General features: G+C 45.9%; 1 protein-coding gene across 5 annotated transcripts in view; it reads left to right on the forward strand.

Annotated features, from left to right (window-relative positions):
• LOC142297012 (Fc receptor-like protein 5) overlaps positions 1-21,954 on the forward strand; it is a 67,383-nt gene that overhangs the window by 38,668 nt on the left and 6,761 nt on the right. For 2 of the 5 annotated variants that reach the window (XM_075341224.1, XM_075341232.1), the window contains exons 4-9: positions 1,351-1,641; positions 4,331-4,618; positions 10,005-10,313; positions 10,896-10,997; positions 14,926-14,966; positions 17,838-17,921. In XM_075341224.1, coding sequence (XP_075197339.1) covers positions 1,351-1,641; positions 4,331-4,618; positions 10,005-10,313; positions 10,896-10,997; positions 14,926-14,966; positions 17,838-17,876 — 1,070 coding nt within the window. In that variant the 3' untranslated portion in view covers positions 17,877-17,921. Of the gene's footprint in view, positions 1-1,350; positions 1,642-4,330; positions 4,619-10,004; positions 10,314-10,895; positions 10,998-14,925; positions 14,967-17,837; positions 17,922-21,954 lie in introns of those variants that run through there. The other 3 variants (XM_075341241.1, XM_075341256.1, XM_075341249.1) reach the window with 3 other exon arrangements.

Raw genomic sequence — 21,954 nt, forward strand, 5'->3', positions numbered from 1 at the left:
GTACCAGTGACCTCATCAGCGATCTCGCTGTGTGTGACACTAAGCAGCGACCTGGCCCCTGCTGTGAAATCACTGATCGTTACACACTGTTCTGGTTCATTTTTTGTTCGTTGGTCTCCTGCTGTGCAACACGCATCGGTGTATTTGACTGCGGGAGACCAATGAGCACCGACTCTTTGTAAGCAGCATACGCTGGTAACCAGGGTAAATATCGGGTAAATAAGCAAAGTGCTTTGCTTGGTTACCCAATATTTACCCAGGTTACCAGCGTACGCTGCCTACAGGTTGCCAGTGCTGGCTTCCTGCACACGTAGCCAGGGTAAATATCGGGTAACTAAGCAAAGCGCTTTGCTTGGTTAACCGATATTTACCCTGGTTACCAGCGTACACCACTTACAGGGTGCCCGCACTGGCTCCCTGTATACGTAGCCAGGGTAAATATCGGGTAACTAAGAAAAGCGCTTTGCTTAGTAACCCGATGTGTACCCTAGCTACGTATACAGGGAGACAGCGCGGGCAGCCTGTAAGCGGTGTATGCTGGTAACCAGGGTAAATATTGGGTAACCAAGCAAAGCGCTTTGCTTAGTTACCCAATATTTACCCTGGTTACCAAGCGCAGTATTGTTACAGGGGTCGCTGGTGGCTGGGAGCTGGGAGCTGGTGAGATCTGCTTGATTGACAGCTCACCAGCGACCATGTAGTGACGCAACAACGATCCCTGCCAGGTCGGATCGCTGGTGGGATCGTTGGTGCGTTGCTACGTGTGACCCCAGCCTTAGTCTGAGTCTATACTGTTATCCCTGTATTTACATATACAGATAACAAGACTTTTAAACAAGCACACAGCTCCAGACAGTGTAAACCATGATTAGAACTGCTCTGAGAAAAGCCAACCACAGGCTGGTGATTTTGCAAGATTTATAGCAGCAGATTGATAGGAGGTGAGGGTGGAGGGGAGGCAGAAGTGGCTTATTGCTGTAAAATGCGCTGGAGAGAGGTGGCTTGTATGTTAGGAGTTAACCTTTTTCTTGGAATGTAACTACTGTGCATACTGGGCCAGGGTTTAGGAAATCACTGGTGGCTGAACTTCATGAAAACCGTGGAAATTGAAAACAGAAACAGAAAAAGCAAGTCAATTGCAATCTTACTTAGTGTCCGGCTGTCTTATTACTATTTACAACTTGAAAATAGCCCTTTAATAAAGAAATATACCCAAATTAGTCCAAAACAAAATGATCTAATACTGTACAATATATAATCCTGCATATATTTCATTGAGAAAATATGTGTGTGTTGTAGCATTGGGTTATGTGTTTTGAGATTTTCAGAATTTCTTTTTAATCTTTCTAGATCAACCATCTACACCTTCCCTATCAGTGAAGCCACAGCAATCCCTATACTTTGAAGGAGAAACTGTGACTTTGGAATGTGAACATCCAATTGTAAACTCCCAAATTTCCTATCAATTTTACAAAGATACAACCAAGCTACATAGTTATTTGGACACCAGAAAATCTGAATACCACATTTCTAGTTTAAGTACCAAGGATTCAGGGGCCTATGATTGTGAATACTCAGTATTAGGTCACCAAAGGACAATCCCATCAGGCAAAAGTGGGAAACAATCTATTGCTGTTACAGGTATGACATTGGAATAGTGAATAAAATGCCGTCCTAATAGGCAATTGTATAATATGAGCATTTTTAACATAAATCCAAAAAAACGAAAACATTTGTAGCATATGATTTAGTCCCACTGGATGGACCCCAAAGATCCCAAAACTTAGAGTCCAAGACAATTTCCCTCAATTGACATCAATGGAATATTTAGAGTTTGAGTAATGCTGTGATTCTCAATTGATATTTTTAACAAGCAGTGGGGACGGAAAGTATTCAGACCCCTTTAAATTTTTCACTCTTTGTTTCATTGCAGCAATTTGGTAAATTAAAAAAAGTTCATTTTTTTCTCATTAATGTACACTCTGCGCCCCATCTTCACAGAAAAAAAGCAGAAATGTAATTTTTGCAAATGTTTTAAACAAGAAAAACTGAAATATCACATGGTCATAAATATTCAGACCCTTTTCTCAGACGCTCATATTTAAGTCACATGGTGTCCATTTCCTTGTGATCCTCCTTGAGATGGTTCTACGCCTTCATTGGCGTCCAGCTGTGTTTAATTAAACTGATAGGACTTGGTTTGGAAAGGCACACACCTGTCTATATAAGACGTGACAGCTCCCAGTACATGCTAGACCAAATGAGAACCATGAGGTCGAAAGAACTGGCCAAGGAGCTCAGAGATAGAATTGTGGCAAGGCACAGATCTGGCCAAGGTTCCAAAATAATTTTTGCAGTACTCAAGGTTCCTAAGAGCACAGTGGCCTCCATAATCCTTAAATGGAAGAAGTTTGGGACCAGCAGAACTCTTCCTAGACCTGGCCTCCAGCCAAACCGAGCAATTGTGGGAGAAGAGCCTTGGTGAGAAAAGTAAAGAAGAACCCCAAGATCACTGTGGCTTAGCTCCAGAGATGCAGTAGGGAGATGGGTGAAAGTTGGACAAAGTCAACTATCACTGCAGCCCTCCACTTGTCAGGTCTTTATGGCAGAGTGGCCCAACAGAAGCCTTTCCTCAGTGTAAGACATATAAAAGCCAGCATAGAGTTTGCAAAAAAAAAAAAAAAAAACACATGAAGGACTCCCAGACAATCAGAAATAAAATTCTCTGGTCTGATGAGATGAAGATAGAACTTTTTCGTGATAATTATAAGCTATATGTGTGGAGAAAAGCAGGCACCGCTCTTCACCTGCCCAATAGAATCCCAACAGTGAAACATGGTGGTGGCAGCATCATGCTATGGGGGTGTTTTTCAGCTTCAGGGACAGGATGACTTAATGCAATTGAAGGAAAGATGAATGCAGTCAAGTACAGAGATTTCCTGGAAGAAAACCTCTTTCAGAGTGCTCTTGAGCTCAGACTTGGCCAAAGGTTCACCTTCCAATAAGACAATGACCCTAAGCACACAGCTGAAATAACAAAGGTGTGGCTTCAGAACAACTCTGTCACCATTCTTGACTGGCCCAGCCAGAGCCCTGACCTAAACCCAATTCAGCATCTCTGGAAAGACCTGAAAATGGCTGTCCATCAATGTTCACCATCCAACCTGATGGAACGGTAGAGGATCTGCAAATCCAGGTGTGAAAACCTTGTTGCATCATTCCCAAGAAGACTCATGGCTGTACTAGCTCAAACGGTTGCTTCTACTCAATACTGAGCAAAGGGTCTGAATATTTATGACCATGTGATATTCCAGTTTTTTTTGTTTAAAAAAATAGCAAAAAATTTTACATTTCTAATTCTTCCTGTCAAGATGAGGTGCAGAGTGTACATTAATGAGAAAAAATGAACTTTTTTGAATTTACCAAATGGCTGCAATGGAACAAAGAGTGAAAAATTTAAAGGGGTCTGAATACTTTCTGTACCTACTGTACATTTAGGGCTCATTCATATGGCTGTATTATAGCTACATTTTGTACAGAGCCATATTAGGGATAGCGGTACCAAAGCGTTCTACCATAATGCTGACTTCAAAAGTGGAAGGAGCCTTTAAAAATGGGAATTAAATTCTTATAAAGCTTGATCTTTGAAAACCATAGAATATTCTATTGTTAGTTTTGCTCATTGCTTTTTACCATTGTCTTTAGTATCTAAAAAATGCAAACTCGCCACATATTATAATATTATTGTGGTTTTTCAAGGAAGCATTTTTAATTCATTCTAAACTGTTTCTTGGATACAAATTCACAACTACCTTTGTGGCAAACCTCAACTAAAAGTAATTCATTTTAGAAGCTTTTCCTCACAATTTCCTGCATAGTTGAAATTAACCATAATTGCTTTTATTCTGCTTTCTATCTCATATATTTTTTTGATTTTTTTTTGGTGGAAAAAATCTCAGAAACCAAATTTTGCATAAAATGATACTAATTTCTATTTATAAAATGAATTTTAGTTGTGGCAGTTTCTCCTTTATGAACTGTAAAGCAAACAGGAGAAAATATGGCAAATATACTGTAAATGTAGCTCCCATTTTGTTATTTTTGGAAGTCGGATCATTGGTGATTGAAAATTGGCACGAAAACATCCTTTTTTTATTTTTAGGCTTGCATATGGGTGAGGTGAATAAATTGTTTTTCATTTTGTTTAGGTTAATACCACAATTCTGTTAATTACTTTTTCTGAAAGATGGAGGTGGAGTAGTTTCATATCCTTTGTGCTTTCTTAATACAATTGCTTGTTTTTGTAACGAAGTATAAAATCATTTTACAGCTTTATCTACCTCCCCATTGATGAAATTCCTGCCTTCTTATATAACATTTATAACTGGCGAAAATCTAACCATGGAATGTGAAGCGCCTACCCCAGTTGATGTTACCATTTATCGCTTCTACAAGGAGGGAGAAGAATTAAAAGGGCCATCATCACACAAAGGGATCTACAAATTACAGAATGTCACGAAAGAGGATCAATCCGAGTATACTTGTATGTACTGGAGTCCAAAGAGTAAGAGAGAGATCCCATCCACTCAAAGTGCTATAAGAGAGCTTTATATAATAGGTGAGATACCAGTTGTACTGCCACATCCTCTACATTTTGCCAAGCACAGTTTAACCATAGACAAACAAATAAATAATATGGAGGAGCCGTCTTACCCTTGTGTCTGCTGCTGGATTAAGTTTTCAACTGGCAGGACCCACTCATGATTTAAGGAGGAAGCAATCCAAAAAGCTTAAAATAGAAAAAGGCAGGGGCAAATCCAACGGTGTTCCTCAATGACCAGAAGATGTAAGTAAAACCATAAAGTCTTTATTAGAAAAATATATTAAAAATCCAGCCGAAGTAGCAGTGAGAAAACGGGAGATTAGTCAGAGACTAGTTTCGACATACAAGCCTTCATCCTGACAACCACCGCAAGTCACGTGATCACGTCACGTGACTTCCGATTTGGGCGGTAAGTAAATGTTTACCACGATCGCGATTAAAATAGTGCTGTCACTTATTGACAGCGCCATTTAAGGCTTTAAACGGCAGGGCGGATAATGATTCCGCTCGTGCCTGGCAGGCACACATTTCAGCTGTATAAATCAGCTAAGATATGCGCCAATCTTCCTCTGCTGCCGGCAGCAGCAGCGGGAGATTAACACTATGACCACTAGGACGTAATTTTACCACCTGCGGTCGTTAAGGGGTAAAAACTGCTCAAAACCATATCCAACAAGTTTATTAACCTTTCAGGTGCTTCACAGGAACTAAAGCAATGTGGATGCTAAAAATGAAAATTTTACATTTTCCCTACTTTAGCCCCAATTTTTACATTTTCATAAGGGTAACAGAGGAAAATGCAACATAAAATTTGTTTTGAAATTTCTCCTGAGTACACCGATTCCCCATATGTGGTGAGAACAACTGTTTAGGCACACAGTAGGGCTCGGAAGTGAAGCATTATTTGACTTTTGTAGCGCAAAAGTGGTGAGAATAGACAGCAAATGTTGTGATGCTTTTGGAGAGCCCCTGATGGTCTAAACAGTGGAAACCACACACAAGACACCCCATTTTAGAAACTACACCATTACACATAGAGTATCATTGGCAAACAGCAGATCATGGAAGGGAAGGAGCGACATTTTGGCTGGAATATATTCCGGACACCATGTCAAATCTGAAGATCCCCTCACATGCCAAAAAAGCAGAAACCACCAACAAATGAACCCATCTTAGAAACCACACCTCTCAAGGATTCATCATGGGGTCTGTGCTCTCTTTGGCCAGGACTTTTTTCTTTTCTTTTTTTTCTGTTCATTTTTTTCTCCCTTTTGCACTACATCTGTGTGTGCTTCCTGCAGCCGTTGAGAGATAATCAGTGAACACAACACTGATCGGCATCCTGTTGTTTTTTGGTTTTTTTTCATCAAGTGTAAAAAAAGAAAAAAAGGCAAAAATAATTTTAATTAGTTGATATGGCTAGATTAGGGACAATACTGTAGTAATCACCTTCTACAAAAGTATGTTTCACTGAATATAGTCAGGGTTAAGCGGGGTTTACACGCTACAATATCGTTAGTGAATTATCATCGGGGTCACGTTGTTTGTGACACACATCCGGCGTCATTAACGATATCGCAGTGTGTGACACTTATGAGAGACCTTAAACGATCGCAAAAGCAGTCAAAATCGTTTGCCGCAGAGAGGTCATCCTGAAACAAAAAATAATTTTCTTTTTATTAGCGATGTTGTTTCTCATTCCTGCGGCACCATACATCGCTGTGTGTGACACCGCAGGAGCGACGAACATCTCCTTACCTGCCTCCACCGGCAATGCGGAAGGAAGAAGGTGGGCAGGATGTTACGTCCTGCTCATCTCCGCCCCTCCGTTTGTATTGGATGCCTGCTGTGTGACGTCGCTGTGACGCCGCACAAACTGGCCCCTTAGAAAGGAGGCGGTTCGCCAGCCACTGCGACGTCGCAGAGCAGGTATGTGCGTGTGACGCTGCCGTAGCGATAATGTTCGCTATGGCAGCGATCACACAATATCACACGTACAACGGGGGCGGGTGCTATCGTGCTCGACATCGCTAGCTGATGCTAGCAATGTCGCAGCGTGTAAAGCCCGCTTAAGTAACAGATCAGTTAAAAGATCTAGATTAGGGACAGAAAAATATATACTGTAGTAATTACCATCTGCTAAAGTATTTTTTACTGAATATAGTAAGGTTTAGCATCAGATAGCTGCAGGTGCCCAGTAATGTTTTTTTCTGACATCTATTGAGTAATTGTAGCTTCACAGTTGTAGAGGAAAAATCTTTTTTATACTGCATACACACACACACACACACACACACAATCTACACGACAAATCAAATGTCTCCTTTGCCTCAAAGATGCAATTCAGCTGAGGAGGCATATGCCATCCTTGCCTCTGACACTGATGAGGAGGGAGAGGATCCCACCTTTGTTTATTTTTCCTCCTCTTCCACCAGTGGCACCAAACCACCACAAAGATGCCCCAGGACACCAGTTGAGCCACTGCCCACCATTAGTGACTTACTATCCACAATTAGTGGCCCACTATGAACTTCACCTCCCAAGATTATGAGCCTCAGATTCTTGATTTTGTGGCCAAATCAGGAATCCAATTTAACACTTCTGGCCTCACAAAAATTGACTTTTTCAAAATATTTTTTTCTGAGGATTTTGTAAATCACTATTTAGTCCAAACAAATATATATGCCCAACAATTTCTAGCCCAAAACCCCACTTCATGATTTACTAACTGGACTCCCGTAGATCCAGTGGAAATGATGACATTTTCGGCCTTTTCTTCACATGCTAGTGAAGAAACCCGAACTTCGATAATATTGGAGTGCCATGCACAAAGCTAAAGTGTCTTACACAAAGCTGGCCATGCACATTATACATATAGCATTGTATAACGCTTAGGTGCTATCACAATTTGCAGGCCAAACTGGCATTTCCTTCGATTCCAGAGGTAGTGATCAAGGCACCAATATTTGGATATCTGGAAGAAGCAGGCCCCGTACTTCTTGAACTGAAGGTGCTTGTGTCGTACCAGGGAAATTTTTTCCAGGTGTGGTCCCCCAAAGATGTAAAGGAAGGAAGATTGCAAAAAAGGTGTTAAGTATGTTATAGAATGGGGTTAAGAAAATACATCACTTGGCAATGCAACAGATGCCCCGACAAACCTGGCCTGTGTATAAAAGAATGCTTCAAAGTCTACCACACATCCATGCACTACTAACATTTTTTCTACACAACTCACATATGCCAAACTGATGTACTCCACACAACTCACATAAGCCACCCCATTATAAAATTCACATACCAGGAAAACCCTAGATCAGTTCTAATATATGGTCACTTGTGGGAGTAGCTACTATTTTGGCACCTCAAGGACTCTGCAAATGTGTCATGATACCCGTAGACCACTCCATCAAAGTTTGTGCTCAAGAACATCAATCTTGCCTTTTGGAGCTCAGCAGTGTTTCCAAACAATAGTTTCCAACTACATATGGGGTATTGGAATACTCAAGAGAAGCTGCAGAACAAGTTTTGAGGTCTATTTTATCTTGCTACCCTTGTGAAAATGAAAAAAAATTTGCTTTATTTTCATGGTTCAATGTTGAAAAATGTTGTGAAACACCTGAAGGTTAAAAGTGCTAACAGCACATCTAAATAAGTTCCTGGAGGGATATAGTTTCCAAAATGTGGTCTCTTGTGGGGGGTTTCCACTGTTTAGGCACATCACGGGCTCTTCAGTTGGTATGTGGCGCCCACAGCCCATTACATTAAAGTCTCAGTTCCAAAATGTCACTCCTTTGTTTTAGAGCTCTGCAGTGTGTCCAAATAATAGTTTCCCACCATATATGGGGTATTGACATACTCAGGAGAAATTGCACAGCAAGTTTTGGGGATAATTTTTCTTGCTATCCTTGCAACAAGTTTGTGGGAAAAAAACTTGTTTCATTGTCAATGTTCAACATTTTAAAATTCTGTGAAGCACCTGTGGGTTCAAGGTGCTCAGAACACATATAAATAAGTTCATGGAGGGGTCTAGTTTACAAGATGGGGTCACTTGTGGCGTGTTTCCACTGTTTAGGCACATCAGGCGCTCTCCAAACGTGACACAGTGTTTGCTGACGATTCCAGCCAATTTTGAATTCGAAAAGTCAAATGGCACTCCTTTCCTTCCAAGCCCTGCCAAGCCCTGCCATGCACCTAAACAGTAATTTTCCACTACAAATGCATGCTGCAATTTTTTTCTGTTACCCTTGTGAAAATAAAAAATTAAAAGGCTAAAATAATATTATTGTGGGATAAATTAGATTTTTCACTTTCACGCTTCAACGTTATAAAACACTGTAAAGCACCTGGGGCTTCAAAGTTCTCATCACACAACTAGATAAATTCCTTCAGGTGTCTAGTTTCCAAAAATGGAGTCACTTGTGAAGCTTTTCCATTGTTTAGGCTCAAAAGGGGCTCTACAATCACAACATGAAAGATTCCAGCAAATATTTAATTATAAGTCAACTGGCGCTCCTTCCCTTCCGAGCCATGCCGTGTGCCCAAACAGTAGACTTCCACAACATATTGAGTATCAGCTTACTCAGGAGAAATTGAACAACAAAATTTGGACTGCATTTTCAATTGCAACTCTTGTAGAAATATAAATTTTGGGGCTAAATTTATATTTTTGTGGAAAAAGAAAAATTTACATTTTTTTTGCTTCCGCATTGCTTTATTTCCTGTGAAGCACATTCTTGCATGTTTTTGTGAGCAGTTTGAGGGGTGCAGTTTTTAGAGTGGTGTCACTTTCTATGTTTATCACTATCATGAGATAAAGTATGTCTCTACAAAATAGTCTCAGAATCACTGTGATCCATTGAAGCATTCCATAAACTGGCACTGGTTAGAATTGAAAAAAGTGACATGGCTAGGAAGGTAAATCAGGGTCGGGGGGGGGGGGGGGAGAAGGGTTAAAGAAGTAGTGGACAACCCCTTCTTCAAAATTAAGTTGGCCATCATAAATGTAAAAAGAAAACATATTTTTCTCCTGAACTGGCATTTTGGCTGTAATGTTGACACTGTATCTTCAAATGGTGCCAACATTGTAAGAATGGTGCCTTTTTTGGAAAGTAAGATTATATATTTTTTATTTTATTACCTATTGAAAATGGTTGTCCAGCAGTAACAAATGCATTAAAATTTAAAAGAAGTCTTGAAGTATCTAATACACAAAAAATATATTAGAAAATTGCAGAAATTTCTTATTACTTATGAAAAGACTAAGGTTTATTAACCTAAAACAAGACATTCCAATTAAACAATGTATAGACAAAATATATACGGTAAGTGATAATAGTGACATGTTATAACAATACATGATTAGAAGGGTTTTTTACATTTCTTTTCCTCTTTTCTTTGACAGATCCCTTACATCCTCCCCTGTTCCTTGTAGATCCTCCTAGTGGTAGGATTCGGGATGGAGGCAATGTAACACTATACTGTGCAGCTCCTGAAGAGTATGAAAGAACTAAATTCCATTTTCTCAATGCCACAGATGAAATAATAAGTGTATCTCCTTACAAACATCAGAAAACAGCAGCAGTAACCATCAATATGAGGAAATCCAATAGCACTTCAGCTACAAATTACTTCTGCCAATATACAGCAGAGATAAAAGGACGCTTATTGCTGTCACCAAAGAGTCCTCAGATTGAGATCATCGTGATAGCAGGTAAGTAGCTTCATAATGGATTCTAAACATTATTATTATGATTAAGGAAGAACAAGCAGGAATAAGTCATTGTAAAACTTAAAGGGAACCTGTCACCAGGTTTTTCCCTTATAAGCTACGGCCACCACCAGTAAACCGCTATATACAGCATTCCAGAATGCTGTATATAAGAGCCCAGGCCTCTCTGTGTAATGTAAAAAAGACCTTTATTATACTCACCTATGGAGCTGTCTGGTCCAATGGGCATCACTGGTCTCGGTCCGGTGCCTCCTCTCTTCTTTCCATTGCAGTCCTCCTTCCCAGCCCCATGTGCATGACGCGTCCTGCATCATCCACACAGAGTCCTCCATTGTGCTCATGAGGGCGGAGCAAAGTACTGTAATGTGCAGGCGCGAGTAAAGGTGAAAGACCACCCGCGCATGCCCACTACAATACGTTGATCTGCCCATATTCTGGAATGTCGTATAAAAGGGCTCACTGGTGGTGGCAGCAGGTTATAAGGGAAAAACCTGGTGACAGGTTGTCTTTAATTCAATACTTTAACATTCTTCTAAACCTTTCATTTGTCTTTTTGATCCCCAGCAGGATCATTTTTGTGGTTGATCGCTATTGGAGTAAGTGCTGGAATAGTTGTATTGCTAATACTTCTTAGTTTAATCTACTGGGTGCTGCTGGCCAAGAAAGGTAAGATTTAGTCACTTAGGCTCCATATATATGTGACTGTATATACTACATGTGTCACCCATAGGGTGTATACTAGAAGGCATATACATATTTTTTTTTTGCTCTGGCTTCAGGTATAGGAAAGTGCAGTCTTCCCTCCATCTGGTGAATAAAAGCTGATGGATATATTTAGTGCACATTCCAGAAGTATGCAGCAAGAAATGAGGAGTTATAATAAGACAGAATTCACTAATGGCCAGTTACTAAGATAAGAATATACATCAGAGCAATCTATCAGAATCTTTAAGGAACAAGACAGGGGTTATTAAGGGCTTCTTATGCACATTAATAAAAAATAATTATGGATACCCATGAGAGCCAAGCAGATAAATGGCATTCATCTTTGCAGTAGATATTAAAGTCTCCTACTTTAAACTTGATATTCCTTAGGATAGGTCATCGATGTCGGTGGAGGTGTCACAGCTGTTCTATGTGTCAACGTTGGCCATGACTGCCCAGGTCTGTAGCTGAACAGCACATTTCTGTCAACCGTATAGTGGCCGTGCCCGGGTACTGCACATCCGCCCCTTATTGATTTGAATGAGGTGTGGTTGTTCAATACCCGCCCGCGGCTGCTATTCCGTCATCAGAGATGTGCTGTACAGCTCCGTAACTGTGCAGTTCTGTATGCCGCCGACACCAAGAACATCTGTTGTACCTCCCCAGATCAGACATTGTTGACCTTTCCTAAGGATAGGCCATCAATGTTAAAGTAGTGGATAACATCTTTAAGAAATGGGAAGATTTTCATGCTTTTGATATATATACTATATATATTTTTTTGCATGGAGTAAAATGGAGAATTATATAGTCTTGTATGTATTTATATATTATCAGTAGTTATTTAATTGCAAAAGATATATAATACAGTCAGAATTCGTAGATATAAGTGTATTATACAGTGTCTACATAATAGTTCAATATGGTTCTTAAATAATACTAAAATACAGAGCCTTGTGGGTTTTTTATGAGCCACCAGGAAGGAATATCTAAGTGGGAAATGCTTTCTTAGGATGTAATAGTGCAAACCCACTAATGCATGAAGATGAAGAAAATGGTTGAGGCCTCATATACATTGCCCCACCTGGTTATGCTTAGAGATGAGCGAACCTCAGGCTCAAGAAAATCAGTCAGATGACTTGACATGACATGACTCGGCTCATGTGTGTGTGCGTGATTACCTGCGAGCTGCGGGATGTGTTTTTTTGGGTCAAATTTGGCTTACATTCAGCACTGGAAAATGTTTTGTTAAAAATCAAACACCGCTCACATGACAGTTCCAGGAGGGATTTGTCCGGTCGTTGATTCCTGTATTACTCCCAATTACCCCCTACCTTGTATAATTAACACACCGACACTGCTTATGACATGGTTGAATTGGCCACAGCAGCCCTTTATTGCCTATTGTTTACACACTCACACAAGGGGGCGCCGTCCAACGGGCGTCCCCAACATTTAAAAATAGGTAATACCATAATAATACAGTACGTAATCCAATACGTAACCCTGGGTAGGCCAGGTCCAGAAACCACCTTCCACCACTAAAACACGATCCCTGGCCGCAACACACACCGGGCCGGAGATGAGGGATAAATCACCTACGGATCAATACTCCAACCTTGCAGGACCTCATGCCTGCAAGATCCCTGTAACCGGAGCCACTGTATCCTACAAGTGACTCTCTAATCAAATAACATTATCCGTTAAACCGCCTCTGGACCAGACCTACCCCCCGCCATAAGTCCGGTCTAGAAGCCATACTCCACCACCAGAACACAATCCCTGGCCGCAACACACCGACCCAGAGATACGAGGCATTAATCACCTACGGATCAATACCCCAACCTTGCAGGACCCCATGCCTGCAAGATCCCTGTAACCAAAGCCACTGTATTCCGCAAGTGACTCCTCCATCAAATAACATTATCCAGTAAACCGCCTCTGGACCAAACCTACTCCTGCCGCAAATCCGGTTGTTCAGAAGCCATATTCCACCATCAGAACACGAACCCTGGCTGCAACACATCGACCCAGAGATATGAGGCATTAATCACCTACGGATCAATACCCCAACCTTGTAGGACCCCATGCCTGCAAGATCCATGTAACCGGAACACACCAATCCAGAGATACGAGGCATTAATCACCTACGGATCAATACCCCAACCTTGCAGGACCCCATGCCTCCAAGATCCCTGTAACCGAAGCCACTGTATATATATTCCACCACCAGAACACGATCCCCGGCCGCAACACACCGACCCAGAGATCGGAGGTATTAATCACCTACAGATTAAACCCCCAAGTTGCATCAATTATAAACTGAGCCTCAAATCCGACACCTTACTCTTCACCCCCAACCCCATGTCATCCCCGGCCTCAAACCTCCAGCCCAGAGATATGAGGCATCAATAACCTACGGATCAATCCCCCATGTGCGTAACAGTAACTGTGAACTCAAAACTTAAATCCTGTTAGCGACTTTAATGTATCAACATCACCGGCTGCAACCAGCTCAGAGATAAGAGGTATTAATCACCTACGGATCAAAACCCCCATGCTGTGCAGAACCCCGTGCCTGCACAGAACCAGAAACCCAACTAGTGACTCCTCCTGTGATTACCATGTCAGCAAAAGGATCACTGACCATAACAACGATCCCATATATATATGAGGTAATACTCACCAAAGGAGTAATCCCTTACCCCGACAAAAAAAAACAAACCCTGTGCTTCCGAGTACCTGTAACCTGAGCCACTGTACCCACCTATGACTCCCCGGCAACCATCAACTCTTTAAAATATAACCCTTGGCAACAACCCTGACCCATATATGAGGCATTGATCACCAACGGAGCAATACTTCCACCCTGCAGACAACCTTGTACTTGCAAGTCACCAGTAACCAGGAGCCATTGTACCTTTTCCAATGGCTCTCCATCCAAACACCAGTAACCATTAGAGCTCTTCTGGATCAGACCTACCCCCGCTGCTGTGACAAAGGACATAAACACCATTATTCATATTGACCATTCACATATACATCATATAAATACACAAATACTCCCACTTTACCAACCAACTTACTCACCCCACTTACAAGAATCCCCAAATAACAGTATACATCACAATCCACAAAGAAATACTCTTTCCTTTTTCCTGTTTTGTTCTTTGTTTTTTGTTTTTTTTTTATACAACACACTTTCCCCAATCTTTTCTTTTCACACTATTTTTTTTTTGTTTTTTTGTTTTTTTTTTACATAAAGCCTCTTTAAAAGTTACTAATTATACATGCATATAAACATAACAATACACAATAGAAGGGAGGGTGGGAGGGAAGCTGTCGTCCAGGAAGTGCAAGAGAAGGTAACTGGCTCCCATCTCCTCCTATATATCCATGCAGCTCCTCCTTTTCCTCCCACCATACTGCCCTCCCTAACTAATCATCATCTTCTTCTACCTTCCTATGATATCACCATTTAACCCCATCAACTCCCTACCCTCCAGACTGTCATGTCGCCCCTACACCCTATGGATTCCATGACTTTCTTAGCTCTGGAAGTATATAGCTTTTGGCCCATAGCAAAACAGTTCCGGACCTGTGTGGGCAGTATTTATTTTTCTTTTGGTTTTTTTTATACTCCATGAACAAAACATCTTCCAATCCTGAATGTAAGCCAAACTTGGTCTGAAAAAACACATCCCGTAGCACGCAGGATGCAGGTAATCACACACACGAGCTGAGCGCAATACTCATCTGACTGATTTTCTCGTATTTTCCAGAGCCCAAACGCCGAGCCTGAGGTTCGTCCTACCATGATACACTAAGCATATTGACCGACTAGAACAGTTTCCGGATCAAATACTTATGGTTTGCTTTTTTATTGCAGATAAAAAGAAAGACACAGAGGAGGCAAAACCAATTCGTAATGTAAGCTGATTCCTTTCTTGATGCTTGAGTATATAATATGGCTTAAAATGAATCTGTCAGCAGGTTTTTGCTATGTACGCTGAAGCTAGCATGCTGCAAGGGTTAACACAGAAAATTCAGGATGCCTGCCTTGAAAAGGTCTGATCTGTTGTTTATTTGCTATGTTTTTAAGCAGCACGACCCTTATCATTGCTCAGAGGGCAATGTCAGCCACAGGTCAGTCCAACATGCCCCCTGCTGTGATTAATGCCTCACTATCAATGTATCTCTATAGAGAGCCTGGTGTGGGCGGGACAGCTCTCTCAGCTCTGCTACAAGACTAAATACAAAAATTGGGATTGTGTAAGAATGGCTGCACTCAGTAATCTAATGCGGGCTTCACACGAGACAATCTATCGTGCGATTGCACGATCGATCGTACCTGCCCCCGTCGTTTGTGCGTCACGGGCAATTAGTTGCCCGTGGCGCACAAAGTCATTAACCTCCTGTCACACGTACTTACTTCCCGGGCGACGTCGCTGTGGGCAGCGAACATCCACTTCCTGAAGGGGGAGGGACGTTCGGCGTCACAGCGACGTCACACAACAGCCGGTCAATTGAAGCGGAGGGGCGGAGATGAGCGGGGCGTAACATCCTGCCCACCTCCTTCTTTCCGCATTGCCGGTGGGACGCAGATAAGCTGAGTTCGTTATTTCCGAGGTGTCACACGGAGCGATGTGTGCTGCATGGGGAACTATGAACAACCGGCTCGCAGAAGGAGGAACGATTTTTTGAAACTGAGCGACGTGTCAACGATGAACGAGAAGGTGAGTATTTCTGCTCGTTCACTGTCGCACGTAGCTGTCACACGCTACGATATATTAGACAATGCCGGATGTGCGTCACTATCGATATGACCCCGACGACATATCGCCCAATATATCGTACCGTGTGACGCCCGCATAAGTGATAGATTGTCAGATTCAGAATCTCTTTCCCTACATTATGCTTCTCTCAGATGAGCCAACCAACAAAAATGTAATGACAATTCATATTTTATTCACAGAAATATCTTATTAAGGTTAAAAAATATTTTAATATACCATACAAAAATAGGTTTTAGAACGGAGAGGGTATACAGATGAAAAGATTCCCTGAGTTGATTAAACTAGGTTAAACTATTATTCCATTAATTTTCATATTTTTTTATTTTATATTTACCGTATTTTTCGCTTTATAAGACTCACTTTTCCTCCCAAAAATTTGAGAGGAAAATAGGGGGTGCGTCTTATAAAGCGAATATAGCGGTACCTGGGGGTCCTGTCTGTGCGGTGATCGGGCGGCCGGGTGCCTGTGGCTGCGTGCAAGCGGCCGGGTACCTGTGCTTGCGTGCGGTGGCACCCGGGTACCCGTGGCTGCGTGTGGGCGGCAGTCGGGTGCTGTGTGCGGGCTGCGGCCGGTGGCCGGATGCTGTGTGCGGGCGGCGGCCGGGTGCTGTGTGCAGGCGGCAGCCGGGTGCTGTGTGCGGGCGGCGGTTGGCGGCTGGGTGTTGTGTGTGGGCGGCGGTCGGCGGATGGGTGCTGTGTGCGGGCAGCGGCCGGGTGCTGTGTGTGGGCAGTGGCTGGCGGCCGGGTGCTGTGTGCGGTCGGCGGCTGGGTGCTGTGTGCGGGCGGCGGTCAGTGGCTGGGTGCTGTGTGCAGGTCGCGGCCGGGTGCTGTGTGCGGGCAGTGGCCGGCGGCCGGGTGCTGTGTGTGGGCGGCGGCTGGGTGCTGTGTGCGGGGGGCAGCGGCCGGGTGCTGTGTGCGGGTGGCGGTCGGGTGCCTGTGCGGGTGGCAGATGGCTGCCGCCCGCACGCAAGCACAGGTACCCGACCGCTTGCACGCAGGGTGGGCGGGCAGCCTGCTGGCTGCCACTCTGTGTGTGCGGGGCGGGCGGCTGTGCAGCAGATTACCCAGTTTGTCCGCGGTCCCAGTTTCAAATGATGGCAGCAGGCGCGTGCGCAGATGGAGCTCTTGAATGAGAGCTCCGTCTGCGCAGGCGCCATTATTTGAACCAGGACCGCGGACACTGGGACACTCACTGCACCGGCCTGCTGCATGACTCACCCGCCGTCGCCGACGCTGCTGCTGCCTCCACCACCATGGGCCACGCGGCTCCTGCCACCATGGGTCCCCCTGCTCCTGCCACCCCGGACGCCACCTGCCACCACGGACCCCGCTGCCATTGACCCGCCGTGCCTGCCAGCACAACCTTTGCCTTCTGTGACCCCGCTTCACCACCACTGCTGCCCCCCTCCGGTAAGAGAACACCGGATTATAAGACTTTTTTTTTACCTTTTTTATGTCTAAGTTTGGGGTGCGTCTTAAAATCCGGTGCGTCTTATAAAGCGCAAAATACGGTATTTCATTTTTTCATATCTTACACTCAAATAGTCTGGTAGACATCTGGTACATGTTGTCACGCTCCCCGGGTCCTTGGCTTCCCTCCCCGGGTCCTCTGCTCCGCTCCCCGGGTCCTCAGCCCCGCTCCCCGGCTCACCTGCCACGCTCCCCGCTCTCCAGCCTCCGGTCCCCGTCCTTCCCAGGCCCCCTGGTCCCCGATCGCGGCGCCCGACGGCTTCCCAGGCCCTGGCCGGCTCCCCTGCGTCCTCTTCTCAGCCTCCTTCCCTGGCTTCTGGCACCCGGGCTGCGCGCATGCGCATTAGGGCGCGCGCGCGGTCACTGACCCTTTCTTAAAGGGCCAGCGTCCATTAACAGGTAATGAGGCTAATCAGGTACAGGGTATAAAGGGGTGTATTGTCCAAGGGGGCGGGGCCTGATCTTCGTGTTCCCTAAGCTAGGAGTCAGGTCTCCTGGTGTTTCAGTGCATGTACTCACCTATCTCTCTTTGTAGAGCCGTGCTTGCCTCGCCATCCAGTCTGCCGTATCCTGAACCCCGAACGCTGTCCTTCTGCCATCCTGACAGTCCGCACCATCTCGGATCCCTGCGGTGACCCGTCATCTTGCTCCCAAGGTTCCGGACCCCGCCTGACATCATCTCGGCTTCCGAACCTGAGCTGCGTCACCCGGACTACCACCCATAACTCCGTGGTCCCAGGGACTTCTCCGCTATTCCCGTGTGCAAGGACTGTTCTGCTGTTTCTAGTGTTCCAGCTGCCGGACTCTTTCCTACCATCTAGGAGTTCGGTCCAGTGGATCCACCTCCTGGGCCTGCCCGTACACCTGGCCGTGACAGTAAGATCAGGCCATGGATCCCGCTGCAGCACTAGCGGCCTTGCAAGAGGAACTCCAACGCCAGCGTGAAGTCCAGACCCGCATGCTGAACTTCATGACTTCCGTGGACACCCGCCTGACCATGCTACAAGCGGCAGTCACGTCTACAACATCCCAAGCCGCCACTAGTCAAGCCACGTCCCCCGCTCCCGTGGCCGCTTCTTCGGATGCTTCCAGACTGCGTTTGGCCTCACCACCCCGGTACGCCGGAGATCCCAAGACTTGCAGGGGGTTTATAAACCAATGCTCCCTCCACTTCACGCAGCTGCCACATCTGTTTGCCTCCGACCAAGCCAAGGTCGCCTTCATCATGTCTCACCTGGAGGGCGAGGCACTGGCGTGGATGAACCCGTTGTGGGAGAAGGAGGACCCTATGACCAAGGATCTTCAAGAGTTCCTGCAGGCCTTCCGCAGCACCTTTGACGAGCCGGGACGCGCCTCTGCGTCTGCTTCATCCCTCCTCCGCTTACGTCAAGGAACACTGACGGTGGGCCAATACGCCATCCGTTTCCGCACGTTGGCTTCTGAACTCGGGTGGAATAATGAGGCCCTAACAGCCGCCTTCTGGGAAGGACTCTCGAGTCGCATCAAAGATGAGTTGGCGGGTCGTGACGTGCCCTCCACCCTAGATGGCCTGATTGCCCTAGCAACTCGAGTGGACATTCGTTTTCAGGAGCGCTCCAAAGAGCTGTCTCGGGAGAGACGTCCGGTACGACATTCCCCTCCTCCACAGAAGCCCTCCGTATCGCAGTCATCAACAGCTGGGATTCCCGTCCACGAGCCCATGCAGATCGACCGAGTACGGCAATCTGAACAACGTCGAGCAGAGCGGCTCGCCAAGGGTCTCTGCTTTTACTGCGGAGAGGACACTCACCTCCTACGCTCCTGTCCGGAAAGGCCGGGAAACTCCAAAGCCTAGGGTTGGTAGGAGAGGCCACCCTAGGTGCTGGGACTCTCTCAGACCCGGTTATGTGGACTGTGCAAGTGTCAACGGGAGAGACGCGCTTCACGGCTGAGGCATACCTCGACTCTGGAGCAGCAGGCAATTTCATCCAGCAGGCCACGGTGGACAAGTACCAGCTGCCTGTTACTCTACTCGAGAAGCCCCTAGTGATTGCCTCTGTGGATGGGAGACCCCTCTCTGATACCATCTCCTGGGTCACCAGACCGGTCGAACTGCGTATCGGTGCCCTGCACACCGAGAACATCACTCTCTACGTCCTTCCACACATGTCCCACCAGATCCTGCTGGGACTTCCCTGGTTGCGGACACACGAACCATCAGTCAGCTGGGGTACTGGCGAAATCACCCGATGGGGTTCTGCTTGTCATGAGAAGTGTCTGAAGTCCATACAACCTATCCGACGACCTCCGGTTCCAGAGAACCTACCGGAACTGCCCTCGGCCTATTGGTCCTTCGCAGACGTTTTTGACAAGAAGGAGTCTGAGGTACTTCCGCCACACCGTCCCTACGATTGTGCCATCGACCTGCTCCCAGGGACAACACCACCTCGAGGACGGATATATCCGTTGTCTCCGGCCGAAACCAGGGCCATGTCTACCTACATCACAGAGCGCCTGGCAAAAGGATTCATCCGGAGATCCTCCTCTCCTGCGGGAGCAGGCTTCTTCTTCGTGAAGAAGAAAGAGGGTGACCTACGCCCATGCATCGACTACCGGGGTCTAAATCAGATCACCGTCAAAAACAAGTACCCTCTGCCGCTCATCCCCGAATTGTTCGACCGGCTCAGAGGAGCCCGTGTGTTCACCAAGCTGGATCTTCGGGGTGCCTACAACCTAGTTCGTATCCGCTCTGGGGACGAATGGAAGACCGCGTTTAATACTCGCGATGGGCACTATGAATACTGCGTGATGCCCTTCGGCCTGTGTAACGCACCAGCAGTCTTCCAAGAATTGGTGAACGACATATTCCGGGACCTCCTCTACGTCTGTGTCGTAGTTTATCTGGATGACATCCTTATCTTCTCTCCGGACCTCCAGACCCATAGAGAGAACGTACAGCTGGTTCTGCAAAGACTGAGGGAGAATCGTCTTTACGCCAAATATGAGAAGTGCGTCTTTGAGCAGTCTTCTCTCCCTTTCCTGGGATACATCATCTCGGGCACTGGACTGCAGATGGATCCAAAGAAGGTCTCCTCCATACTCAACTGGCCTCCTCCTTCTGGACTGAAGGCAATCCAACGGTTCCTGGGATTCGCCAACTACTACCGCCAGTTTATCCCTCACTTCTCTGCCCTGACTGCTCCTCTCTCCGCTTTGACCAAAAAGGAGGCTAATCCAAAGGACTGGTCACCTGCGGCCGACGCCGCGTTTTGCTCCCTGAAGCGAGCATTTGCCTCCGCTCCTGTACTCCACCGTCCGGAGTTAAACCGCCAGTTCACCTTGGAAGTGGATGCCTCCTCCTCGGGGGCTGGAGCAGTGCTCATGCAGAAATCCTCCTCCGGCAAGATGGTGACTTGCGGTTTCTTCTCCAAGAGCTTCTCAGCGCCGGAACGTAATTACACCATCGGTGACCGAGAACTATTGGCGGTCAAACTGGCTCTGGAGGAGTGGCGCTACCTCCTGGAAGGAGCAGTGTACCCCGTGATTATCTACACGGACCACAAAAACCTGGAATACCTGCGGTCCGCTCAGCGACTGAACCCACGGCAAGCCAGGTGGTCCTTATTCTTTGCCAGGTTTGACTTCCAGCTCCATTTCAGACCCGCGGACAAGAATGTACGCGCTGATGCCTTGTCTAGGTCTTTCGTGCCCATGGAGCAGGAGGAAGAGACTACCCAACCTATCATCCCTCCTAGCAAGATTATTCCGGTGGCTCCTGTCACTCTGGCCCAGATACCGCCCGGGAAGACCTATGTCTCTGAGACTGACAGGCAAAAAGTGTTACACTGGGGTCATGCCTCCAAAACAGCCGGTCATGCAGGCCAGAAGAGAACATGGGGTGCGATTGTACGCCATTACTGGTGGCCATCCCTTCGCACGGACGTCGCTGCTTATGTCTCTGCCTGCTCCTCTTGTGCCAGGAACAAGACGCCCAAACACCTGCCCTATGGCCGTCTTCTGCCTCTGCCTATACCCTCAGTTCCGTGGCAACACATAGCGATGGATTTTATTACGGACTTGCCATTATCCTCCGGACACACAGTCATATGGGTCGTGGTGGACCGGTTCTCCAAAATGGCTCACTTCGTCCCTATGGCCGGACTGCCCTCTGCTCAGGAACTCGCGGAAGCCTATATACATCACATCTTCCGCTTGCATGGCTTTCCATCCCACATCGTGTCCGACAGAGGAACTCAGTTCACCTCCCGCTTCTGGAGGGCGCTCTGCAAGCATCTGGGAGTGACTCTGGACTTTTCTTCTGCTTACCATCCTCAGTCTAATGGCCAAGTGGAGAGGGTCAATCAAATCTTGACATCCTTCTTACGTCACTATGTCAACGCCCATCACGACGACTGGTCCACGCTTCTGCCTTGGGCTGAATTCTCACATAACCACCATATCAGTGAGTCGTCCTCCAAATCTCCCTTCCATGTCGTTTACGGACTTCAGCCCTCCGTTCCATTGCCTATATCCCCTTCTTCGGATGTCCCTGCGGCTGATACTGTAGCCCGTGACTTCGCTACCATTTGGGACTCTGTCAAGGCGTCCCTTGGACGCGCTTCCCAGCGGATGAAGAAACACGCTGACAAGAGGCGTCTGGACCCTCCGTGTTT

This window comes from Anomaloglossus baeobatrachus, chromosome 1 (genome assembly GCF_048569485.1).
Source record: "Anomaloglossus baeobatrachus isolate aAnoBae1 chromosome 1, aAnoBae1.hap1, whole genome shotgun sequence".
Lineage (NCBI taxonomy): Eukaryota > Metazoa > Chordata > Amphibia > Anura > Aromobatidae > Anomaloglossus > Anomaloglossus baeobatrachus.